The sequence below is a fragment of the Loxodonta africana genome, chromosome 2 (assembly GCF_030014295.1).
Source record: "Loxodonta africana isolate mLoxAfr1 chromosome 2, mLoxAfr1.hap2, whole genome shotgun sequence".
Lineage (NCBI taxonomy): Eukaryota > Metazoa > Chordata > Mammalia > Proboscidea > Elephantidae > Loxodonta > Loxodonta africana.
This window is the reverse complement of record NC_087343.1, coordinates 222,722,257-222,734,406: the sequence shown is the minus strand read 5'-3', so window position 1 is coordinate 222,734,406 and position 12,150 is coordinate 222,722,257. Positions and strand designations below refer to the sequence as shown.

Genomic DNA, 12,150 nt, shown 5'->3' with positions numbered 1-12,150 from the left:
GTTTGGTTTTGGTTAACATTTGTTATTTTCTTCTTTTTTTTTTAATCTTAGTGGGAATGAAATGGTATCTCGTGGTTTTGATTTGCTTCTCTGATGGCCCGTGACGTTGAGCGTCTTTTCATGTGTTTGATGGTCATATGACTGTCCTCTTTGGTGAAATATTTATTCAAGTCCTTCTGCCTACTTTTTTGATTGTCTTTTCATTGTTAGGTTTTATATGTATTTGGCTAATATATGTTATTTATATATATTTTGGTTATTAAATTCTTAGTGGAACAAATAATAGATTGGCTTATAAAATAAACAACATCACCCATGAGTAACGTACTCCCTTAGCAATCAACTATATGAGACCAGAGGGTCAACATTTACCCAAAGGCCAAGATGAGAAGGCAGGGAGGGCCAGGAAAGCTAGATCAGTGGAAACAGAACAAACAGAATGGAAATCAGGAGAATGCTGACACATTGTGAAAATTGTAACCAGTATCACAGAACAATTTGTATAAAAATTGCTAAATGGGAACCTAATTTGCTGTGTAAACTTTCACCTAAAACACAATAAAATATTTTTTTAAATAAATAAGTTATCAAACATATGGTTTCCACAGATAATCTCCCATTCGGTAACTTGTGTTTTCACTTTTGTGGTATTCTTTTGGTGAACAAGTGTTTTTAATTTTTATGAGGTCCCATTTATTTGTTTTGTCTTTTGCTATTTGTGCCTCTGTTATTATCTTACATAATCCATTGTTAGAAGCTAGACCTGACAGCATTGTCCCTGTATTTTCTTCTAAGAATTTTATGGTTTTAGTTTGCACATTTAGGTCCTTGATCCACTTTGAATTTATTTTTGTGTATGGTGTGAGGCATGGATCCCATTTCATTTTTCTGCATGTGGAAATTTATTTTCCCAGCACCATTTATTGAAGAGACTCTTCTTTCCCCATTGAATAGACTTAGCACCCTTGTCAAAAATCAGTTGACCATAGATACATGGGTTTATTTCTGGACCCTCAATTCTATTCCATTGGTCTGTGTGTCTATTGTTATACCAATACTAGGCTGTTTTAATTACTATAGCTATATAATATGTTTTAAAATCAGGAAATGTGAGTCTTCCTACTTTGTACTTCTTTTGCAGCATTGCTTTAACTGTTTGGGGCCTCTTGCATATTCCATGTAAATTTGAGGATTGTTTTTTTCCATTTCTATAAAGCAGCCTATTGGAATTTTGATCATGGGTGCATTGAATCTATAGATCACTTTGGGTAGTATTGGCATCTTAACAATATGTAGTCTTCCAACCGTTGAATGTGAAACATCTTTCCATTTAGTTTTCTTTAATCTTTCTCAGCAGCGTTTGGTAATTTGAGGCAACTTATTTTAATATGATCTGTCTAATTTTCTTCACTTTTTTTTTTTAACTGAAACCCTGACTGAGAAACGCATGCCAGCAGACACACTGTTGTCACTCTGTGTCCTGCAGCAGTTCTGTGGCCTGACACATTGACCACTCAGCCAGGCATGCGTCCAGGGTCAGTGAGGGGACCACTCCCACCTTGTGGATATAACCCATTGACCTTGTCTTTTGCTGAAACTTGTTTCCTACAGCCTGAACTGACTCTGGAGCAGGAGGAGTTGGCTGAAGGGAAGCACGTGAAAGCTGCGAAGCGAACTCACAAGAGAAAGCAGAAGCCAGAGGAGTCGGGAGCCCCAGTGCCTGAGAGCGCCACCTTCAGCGAGTACCCAGAGAAAGAGACGGAGTTTGCGGGCAGCAGCGTGGGAGACGAGACCAACTCAGCGGTACAGAGCATTCAGCAGGTCGCACCACTTCTTCGTGTGTCGATCAGCGCCCTCCTACTCTGACCAGAGACACACTTGCCTCAGCTTTAAAGCCCTACCTTCCTGTCACTCCAGTCCCTTTTTCAAAATGCATGATTTGTTGTTGTCGTTGTTGTTGTTAGTTGCTGCCCAGTTGGCTCCAACATTGCTGGGTCTTACCCCATCTTCATGCTCATTGGCATGTTTGAGTCCTTCTTTGCGTCTGTTGTGTAGTGCATTCTAGTCTGGGGGGCTCATCTTCCAGCACTGTATCAGGCAATATTCTGTTGTGATCCACAGGGTTTTATTGGCTGGTTTCGGAATGTACGTCACCAAGCTTTTCTTCTTAGTCTGTCTTAATCTGCAAACTCTGCTGAAACTTGTCCACCATGGGTGACCCTGCTGGTATTTGAAATACTGTTGGCATAAGCTTCCAACATCATAGTAACACATAAGCCACCATACTGGGACTTTGTATAGCTCTCGTCAGCTGACACTTCCCATGTCTCACTTGAGCATTCTTTCACATCAGTACTTCTGAGTTTTGACCTACAACCACACTGCTCATTGTTGAGTACACCGTGACATCCTGGTGTGTTAAGGAGAGCCATTGCCCCCTGGCTGGGATTGCAGTGGTTACCCAGTTTTGATGCTTATAAATAGCCTTCCTAAGCGTGTTCCCTTAACGTGGAAGTGGGGCCTTGTGTATCTACTGACCAGTCGTCGTAAACCACACGATGGTCCCGAGAGCACAGTGGGTGAAGGACTCACTCAGCCAGCAAGTCCTGCCTCTTTTAATGGGACCCTCCAATTCAATCTTTGCCACTTTTGTTTTTGAGGCTCCCAAATCCTTCATTAGCCTGGGTCTAATACTGCACACCTCTCTCTTCTCTTCAGAGATGGTAGTCCTGATTGTAAAAATTGTTATGTTTACTTAGCCTTTCACCCCTATCCATGAGAAAAAACACTACTTTATAATTTATTAGATCTTGGTACTGTAAATTAGTTCATTGCCCTTTCTTAGCTTTATACTTGGGGTTTTCATTTGCCAACAGTAAAGCTGGTTAGAGGAGTGGGTGGAAAATGAAAACCAGGTTCCCTGTCATTCATTGTCATGGTTTTTCTCTTTTCTTTTTTTCCTAACCAGTAAAAAAGTTGTTTTGTTTTTTTTTTTTCTCAGTTCTATTTCATTGCCTATATGGTTACGTCTGTGTGGTTCTTCTTTTTGTCCAGAAAGACTTTTTTCAGGACAGAAGTCACCTATTTTAAGTTACTTAGTTTAATTTTAAAATTAAACTTTAGTTATGTACTTTAGTCTTCCACCAAAAGCTGTCTTGCTGTTTTTATTTGGACAGGGCACATGATTTGTCCAGCATGAAATGTGCATCACAGGAAGCGTTCTTTTGTTCTCAGTTTTGCAGAAACGATTGACTCTTTTATGTTGGTTGCACCTCTTTCAGGTGGTAGTGACGCTGGGTGACCCAAATGTCACCACTCCGTCGAGCTCGGTTGGCTTGACCAACATCACCGTGACCCCCATCACCACTGCAGCTGGGACTCAGTTTACCAACCTCCAGCCGGTGGCTGTTGGCCACCTCACCACCCCAGAACGCCAGTTGCAACTGGACAACTCCATCCTGACCGTGACCTTTGACACCGTCAGCGGCTCCGCCATGTTGCACAACCGCCAGAACGACATCCAGATCCACCCGCAGCCAGAAGCCTCGAACCCACAGTCTGTGGCGCACTTCATCAACCTGACCACCCTGGTCAACTCCATCACGCCGCTGGGCAACCAGCTCAGTGAGCAGCACCCCCTGGCATGGCGGGCGGTGCCTCAGACAGACGTCCTGCAGCCCCCACAGCCACAGCCCCCGCAGCAGCAGGCGGCCCAGCCCCAAGTGCAGACAGAGCCACAGCAACAGATGTACAGCTATTGAGTCTCCCTGCAGAGAACTCGGAAATAGAAAGACAGGGAGGTTCTGGTGGACTTGTGAGGTTTGTGTGCTGGATACCAAACAAAGAAAAAAAATACATTGCCATGTTAATAAAGGTTGACTTAGCTTTTGCAGAATTATCTCCAGACCCCCCAACCACCATTACAGTCTGCCAGGCAAGAGTTTTCCCCTGATGGGTTCCACACTATGCCTTACTCAAGGTGGCCAGTCGTGGGCAGCGGCCCCGCCCCAACCTTCCCTTCCAAAACCCTGTTTGTTTCACTGACACGGACTTGGGAAAGTTAAACATAAAGAGAAGCGGCATCATAGGAGGCAAGTGATATGTTACTGGGAGCATAAGTGGTTCATTTTGGCTTTCCCTTTGGCGCTCGGATATTGTGTAAAAAAACGGATAGCAACAAAAGCCCCTTTTCTCCTCACTTCTGGGGTTTTTTTTTTTTAGTGAACGAGCAGACCGAAGTTAAAGTAACCTTGACTCTCTTTGAAGTTTGTATTGAGTTGAATTTGTCATACTTCCATGGACTACAACCACACAAGAAAGACATGCTGTGATAGCATGTGTCTCTTCAAGCCTTCAAGTTCAATAGGCAAGGGTGCGTTATGTGAGATCCCTGAGTCAGGCATAAAAGGCTTCTTAGTAATATAATACAGAAATCAATTTTTAATATAGTTTTTTGTTTCAAGCAGGGATGGATTACCCAGTAAGCAAGGTACGCACAGGCTTAATTATGCTTCCTTACCAAGCTGTAGTGGTGAAACCCATGTGAAATTGTGCACTACAGATTAGTAAGTAAACACAATTAAGCTCATGTGTACCTTGCTTACTGTAAGCTGGTACACACCATGCTTACTGGTTAATCCGCCCCTAATTTCAAGCATTCGTTATGTGTTCAAGACAAGGTTACGGCCAATGTTAATTTTGATTTTATTTTATTTTAACCTGGTAAAGTCATTTGCACTGTAGGACTAGCCGTCCATGTCCAATTTTACACACCTGCCCAAAGGCAAAGAGACACCTCTGCTGTGTGCAGCAAGTCAGTCCTCACGCGGGCGGTCACTTCTGGCGGCTCCTTCAGAGTTCTCTCAGGATTCTCTGCCATCCAAATCTATTTATTATGGCTGAAGATCAGCCCAAATCCCCTGAGCAGAAGAACAGAGAAGAAGTCCTTGTTTCCTTTCTGTTGACACTTTGATTCCAAAGGCTAATGTGTTTCAAGACCAATTTTCCTATAAAAATGTGGAAGGAGTTTGGCTCTTTACAGTGGAGAAATGTAGGCATTCCTAAAATGCAAAGATATCACTATTTTCTGCCAGGCAGCACTGAGAACAGAAGAGGTTAGTTCTCTGATAAGTGACTGTGCCAATTAACAACCAGCTCTGCTTGCAGGCAGGACAGGGGACACACACGCCAATTTCTCAGGCGTTGGTCGAGGTTCAGCGATGGTCGTGGCAGAAGCAGAAAGAGGCATGAGAAAAAGCAGTCTTAACTCTCCCAGTACTTTTTCACTTTGTCCACTGAAGTGATGCCTTTGCCTTACTCTGTCCATGATCCTTCTTGGCCCAGGTCTTGCCATTTGGGAAGCCATCCAGAAGAAAGGCTGACGAAGGGTCAGTAGTGGATAAAGGAAACCCAGAGTAACATTGATGTTGCTAATGAGGCAAAGGGTGGTTAATTACCCAAAATGCAACCGTCCCAGCACTTCATTCCAAGTGGCAAAATGTTGAGGCGAGGGCTAGGATTTGTTTTGTGCATTACAAGCCTTCGCTAACTAAGGAAGGTTTTTCGCCCACGCATCTCGGGAAGGAGCCTTCAAAGTTCATATAATTCACACCCACACTCACTCACCCTCATACACTCCCCACCCTCCCTCTCAGCTAAGTTCCTATGGGAGATTGACCTTTTAATTTATGAGAATTATTTTTATTTATGTAGGTAACTTACTGCTTTATACATCATAGTTCCATTGAATGAGCTTGGGCCAGGGGTGATACATTTTCTAAAATGTCGTCTCCATTCTCCAAACACAAGTGGCCCAGGTATCCGTGGAATCAAAAGTGCTCCGAGGTTTTGAAGACATATGTGTGTGTGTGTGTGTGTATATATATATATATATTTTTTTTTTTTTTTAAATACTTGACCATTTTCTTTTTTTGGAGAACCAAAAGGGCAAACAACCCAGTTAATAATCCAAACAGGCCTTGAGCTCATGAGTCAACATCCGCTAGCATTTACCTTATATTCCTCTTCCCTCTAAATAAAGGCCTTTTAAATCACAATTTTATTTTTTTAAAAAGGTGGTTTTTGTGCCTTAGAGTAAGAAGGCATCGGATGTTCTCAAAGAAGCTAGTTTAGGTGACTTGGCCCTAGAGAGCCGCCACTGTTTACTGCAGTACACAGACATCTCATGCTTCTCGTTTTAATACGTGAGAACTCTAGATCAAAATCCAACTCCGTCCCAAATCCCGTAGGTGTATTTGCTCTTAATAGCGTCACCATTTGAGGCAAGGTGGGTTCACGTTGTCTTAAAGCAGTCGTGCATTTGTATATAAGAAACTGGATAGCAAAAAAAGAAAAAGAAAAAAGTACTGTTCGGCCAAAAGAGTGAGCTACTGTAGACTGTCCTTCATCCAGGTCATTGTTTATGGACAGGAAATATTTAATTTTTTAACTGATTGAAGGTGCACAGATGTATCCACAAAGGAAGAAACGTGATCGAGCCATTATGGTCACCAAGCTCTGTGAATTTATCTTGGTTATAAACTAATAAATCACGAGAATTTATTTTTTGCCTGTGAACGTGTAAAGGTGTACAGTTATCTGCCACATGGCAGTGGGAATCTTGCAGAGAGAGACCCCAGGGTGCAACTCGTCCCCATGAACTTCATGCTGTGTGTCAAGGAGGGGGATGGGGCCCCCAGAAAGGCTGTAGTATGGGGTGTGTTCTCTCAGGAAGACGTTCTGTGCCCAGTGCCAACTCACTGTGTCCAACATTAGAGTCCTTTGGAGAACTCCTGGTATGGACCGCGGGTTTCATGCACCTTCCACATTTTTTCCCACCCACAGTGTCCAAAGGCACCAAGTTCATGGCTTCCCAACTCAAGGCAACATCAGCAACCTTCCCGTTGGATTCTGAGCCTCACTAAGACTGTCTTGAGAAGTTGAGTTTATTTCATGTCCCATCCATTTGTGTGATGACAAATAAAAGGTGCTGTGACCTGTGTTTTTAAATTGCTGGCCCTGTGCTCACACGTCCCATCCCAAAAGGTTGAAGCAGTTGGTGTGTTTTCAGAAGGGTGGTAATCCCTGCTGTCTTCTACAGCATCTTAACTTATCTCCAACCTGTAAAATGTTTAGATGATTTGAAACGATCCCTGAGATATTGAGGTATCAGAAGCTTTCACGGGGGGGGGGGGGCTAAAAACGTTTGTTGGGTGCTATCCAGTCAGTTTCAACTCACAGGGAGTCCTTGTGACGGCGTAGAACTGCCCCCTAGGGTAATCTTTACAGGAACTGATCAGCAGGTGGTTCTCCCGCTGAGCTGCTGGCCAGGTTCGAACCACCAACCTTTCAGTTAGTAGATGAGCTCAAAATGTTGGTGCCACCAGGAACTGCCCAAGAAGGAGCTGGTACAAGAAAGAAAGGTCAGGAGAGGGGAAAACTTGAGCAAGGCATTTTTTTGGGCAGGTGGTCTGCAACGATCCCTAATTTTATTGATCAATTATTAAATTACGTATTTTGATTTGTTAGCAGTGGCTATTTTAAAGTTATGAAAGAGCTTAAGTATCCAGTCTTGTAAGGATTCGCGCTGTGAATGTTTAGATGTTTTGCTATAAATCATGTTTTAGATATTTCAGGCAGATTTCAGATGGTGTCTGGTAGCTGCTAATTCTCCAGCCAGTACATAGGATTCATTCATTTAACGTTGACAAAATCCGGAGCACCTTCTTGTAGGTACCAGACCTCTGTGGTTCTCTTTGCACACGAAAGCAATCATTCAAAACATTTCAAAGGAAGAAATGATGGTGATTTTTGTTAATCTAAATGTAATGGGGCAGCTCTACTCTGTCCTGTAGGGTCACTATGAGTCGCCATCGACTCGACAGCAATGTTTTTTTTTTTTTTTAATGTTGTATTCATCCACACCCTCTGTGTTCTTTTTGGAGTACAGATTCCCGTCGCTGTTTGCTCACAGCCACGTGGTGAGGTGGAAAACTGCTTCACAATCTGCGAACATAGCCTACTAACACATTAAAAAAAAAATTCCCATATAAAAAGGGAAAATAGCTGGGTCACCGGCTGCTTCCTCTTGTCAGTTTTCATGTCTGGTTGGATTGTGTCTGCTTTCCAAAGGACCCAGCTCTAGAAAGACAGGACAGTTGGTCTCTTGTGTAGTGATGCGTTAAGAATTATCCTGAAGTGCCCCTGGGTTGCCTGGACAGAGAGCTAGCTGGGACCATTCCTCCCGCCTTTCCTCAGTTGTGGTGACTGCCCCCAAGTCCTGCTTCCTACAGAGCTGAGGGCTTCGAAAGAAAAAATCTCATCAATAAGTCAGTTTGAGTGAAAAAGTTTTTATTGGGCAGAAGAAACCGTTGTTGAGCAAGGAGCGCCCCTCTAAAGAGATGAGCTGGTCACGTTACAATTTTGATCTGCTTATATACAGTACAGACTGTTAGGGGATTTCCCAGAAGGGTCATTTAAAATGATTGGTTGTCATTCACTTAATCGGCAGGAGGTAGCTTGGATCTGTTTATTAAGTTTGTGTGTCTGCAGTCTATAGGCTAGATAGGGCTTACCTAATTACTTAAACTCTTCCCAAAATTACTTAAACTCTTCCCAAAACTGTCTTTATCATGAATTTTTCATTTCTGTGAAGGGTTAAGAGTTAAGTTTAAATGGGGGGGAGGTAGGTGTTTTCTTTAACACAGGGTATCTCAGTCATCTAGTGCTGCTATAACAAAAATACTAAAAGTGGATGGCTTTAACAAAGTAAAGTTTATTTTCTCACAGTAAAGTCGGCTAAAAGTCCAAATTCAGCGTGTCAGCTCCCGGGGAAGCCTTTCTGTCTCTGTCAGCCTTCTCTTCAATCTTCCCCCAGATTAGGGGCTTCTCTGCTTAGGGACCCCGAGTCCAAAGGACATGCTCTGCTTCCCACACTGCTTTCTTGGTGGTATGAGGTCCCCAACTCTCTGCTGGCTTCCCCTTCCTTTTATCTCTTGAGAGATAAAAGGTGATGCAGGCCACACCCTAGGGAAACTCACTTTCCATTGGATCAGGGATGTGACCTGAGCAAGGTTGTTACAATCCCACCCTCATCCCCTTTAACATAAAATTACAATCACAAAATGGAGGACAACCACACAATGCTGGAAATCACAGCCCAGCTAAATTCATACACACTTTTTTGGGGGGACATAATTCAGCCCATGACATAGGGAATGGCAGCTTCCCCTGGGCCCCAAGCTCCCCAGGTACAGACAGCTGCTGTTCCCACACAACACCTGAAAACATGATGATCCAAAACCAGACTTGGAACCAAGCAGCCTGCTCTTCCCCCATTGGTGGGTTTGCCTTCTCACATTTGTCCTATAAAGAGGGAGACCTGCAGGGGAAGGGGTCGCTTCACTGAAACCTAGAGCCACTGTCTTAGTTTCTTAAGGCTGCTGTAACAGAAGTACCATAAGTGGGCGGCTCTAATAGATAGAAATTTATTTCTCACAGTTTAGGAGGACAGAAGTCCAAATTCAGGGTCCTGGCTCTAGGGAAAGGCTTTGTCCACTCTAGGGGAAAATCCTTATCTCAGATTCTCCAGCATTCTCGGCGTTTCTTAGCAGTCTCCACCTGGCATCTGTCTGTCCCTCATTTGTGCTTGCTTCTGTGCCGGATACGCTGTTTTTATAATCTCAAAAGTGATTGGATTAAGATACACCCTCCACTGATATGGCCTCATTAACCTAACAAAGAAAACCCTATTCCCAAACGGGATTATGTCCACAGGTACGGGGGTTATGATTCCAACACACATTTTGGGGGGATACAGTTCAATCCATTAACAGCCACCATATGTCTTCGTGGAGAACCCTGCCTGGCACTCCTCTGGGAAGAGGTAAGATGGTAGACCTCAGCTCCTCCCCACCTGAGCCTGGTCTGGTGAGAATTTCCACTCCCCAGTGAAGCCTATTCCATACCAGGTGGTGGTCCACCACAGAGCCCTTGTGCATGGCCCAGATCACATGGCCGCCTGGAGCTTGGACAGAACCCCAGAGCTCCTCCTCTGGGTGTTAGCCATAAAACCTGGTAGCCAGGTAATGAAGACAAGAGAGGGAACTGCCCCTGGATTGTAGGAGCTGGCCTCTAGCAATTCAAGATGGCACCCCTGCCGATGGACAATGATCTGGGAAAGGTCGTGCTGGCTAAGACCTGCCTTCAGTAGGGCCATGTGTGTCATTTGGGGATGGCCACTTTTTGTTGAATTTAAGTCACCAATTCATCACTGGGACATCTCAAAGGAACCTCAAGCTCAACATATCCGCCTAACGGGGTCCATGATCTTCCCCTAGGCCTGTCACGCACCTAATCACACGTCCTGAGCACATTCCGACTTCCCACAGCTGTGTCGCAGGGACTATTTTCTAACTGTAGTAAGATATATATATATATATATATATACACACATGTATTTTTTATGTATATGTATATGTATATACACAACACAAAAAAAAATTTCCAATTCCACAATACTTACATACATGATTCAGTGACATTGATTATTTTCATCATGTCATGCAAACATTACCACTATCCTCCAAATTATCCCACCACCATTAACAGAAACTCCGTGCCCCAAGCAACGGCTCCCTCTCTCCCCCTCCCTCCCACCTCTGATAACCACCGATAGTAACCTTTGCTCTGCATACATTTGCCTGTATCTCAGAGATGTTTTACACTGTCCGGGTTTCACCATGTCCACCACTGCTAACCTCCTCCATCCTTCCACTTGATAGCAACCATTACGTGGCTGTCCAGCTTCCCTGCCTATCCCTGGGAGTCTGTTCTCTGTGCTGCCACCCGGAGGGTCCTTTAAAGATGCATGTCTGGTTGTGTCACCCCGGGCACCAAACTCAGCACCAAACTCAATGGATGCTAAGTGCTCTCTGATACAGCCTAAATCCTTTCTGTCTCATCTCCTCCCCCTTCAAGGACTCCAATAACATGGTGGTTCAGTGGCAGAATTCTTGCCCTCCATGTGGGAGACCTGGGTTCAATTCCCAACTGGCGCATCTCATGTGCAGCTATCACCCATCTGTCAATGGAGGCTTGCATGTTGCTATGATGCTGACCAGGTTTCAGCGGAGCTTTGAGACTAAAACGGACTAGGAGGAAAGGCCTGGAGATCTACGTTCAAAACTCAGCCAGGGAAAACTATGGATCTCAGTGGTCTGATCCGCAACCAGGGATGGTGCAGGAACGGGCAGCATTTTGTTCAGTTGTGCATGGGGTTGCCAGAAGTCACCGGCCAACTCGATGGCAGCTAATAACAACAGATAACACACATACAACAGATAACACAGGCTTGAAGCTGTCACTCAGATCACAGAGGCCCTGTTTCTTTTGGGGCGGGTGGTCTTTTCTTCTGTGTGCTCATTCTGAATAGTTCGTATTGCTCTATCCAAGTGCACTAATCTTTTCTTCTGCAGTGTCTGTCCAGCTGTTTATCCTGTCCATTGTTGCATGATTGTTTGGTAAGGTTCTCAGGTATATGTGAAGTGGTAGACTATGATAAGTTAAAATAGTGTCTTATAAAACCTAAAACCCAAAAAACCAGTTGCTGTCAACTCCGCCTGACTCAGGGTGACCCCGTGTGTGTCAGAGTACAACTAGGGGGTTTTCAGTGGCTGACTTTTTTGGAAGCAGATCACCAGGACTTTGTTTAGAGGCAAAAAAAAAAAAAAAAAACTTTTTTTTTTTTTTTTCTGGGTGAGTTCAAACCACCAACCTTTCTGTTAGTAGTAAAGGGCTTGACCATTTGCACCACTCAGGATGCCCGTAAACCCTAAACCAACCACTGTAACAAAAGAACAAAGAATAATAGCTAATAAACCAACAAAGCTGATAAAATGAAATCATAAGACATAATACAAAAGAAGGCATTAAAGGAGAAAAAAGGAAGCAAGGAACAAACGGAACAGATAGAGAACACGTAACAAGATGGAGGATTAAAATCCAATCATATAAAGAGTAACATTAAACGGTCTAAACACCCCGATTAAAGGACAGATTGTCAGGTTAGATTTTTTAAAAAGCAAGGCCCAAGCCCATACTGCCTGTAAGAAACCCATTTTAAATGTATATAAAATTCTCTGGTCTGGAAGT

General features: G+C 43.7%; 1 protein-coding gene and 1 pseudogene across 5 annotated transcripts in view; both read left to right on the top strand.

Moving 5' to 3' along the window:
• PRDM15 (PR/SET domain 15) overlaps positions 1-4,011 on the top strand; it is a 124,226-nt gene extending 120,215 nt beyond the window's left edge. For 4 of the 5 annotated variants that reach the window (XM_064279486.1, XM_064279488.1, XM_064279485.1 and 1 more), the window contains 2 exons: positions 1,612-1,821; positions 3,282-4,011. In XM_064279486.1, coding sequence (XP_064135556.1) covers positions 1,612-1,821; positions 3,282-3,761 — 690 coding nt within the window. In that variant the 3' untranslated portion in view covers positions 3,762-4,011. The remainder of the gene's footprint in view (positions 1-1,611; positions 1,822-3,281) is intronic. The other variant, XM_064279487.1, reaches the window with a different exon arrangement.
• A 707-nt stretch (positions 4,012-4,718) lies between these two features.
• Positions 4,719-10,471, top strand: LOC104846768 (uncharacterized; annotated as a pseudogene).
• Positions 10,472-12,150: the final 1,679 nt, after the last annotated feature.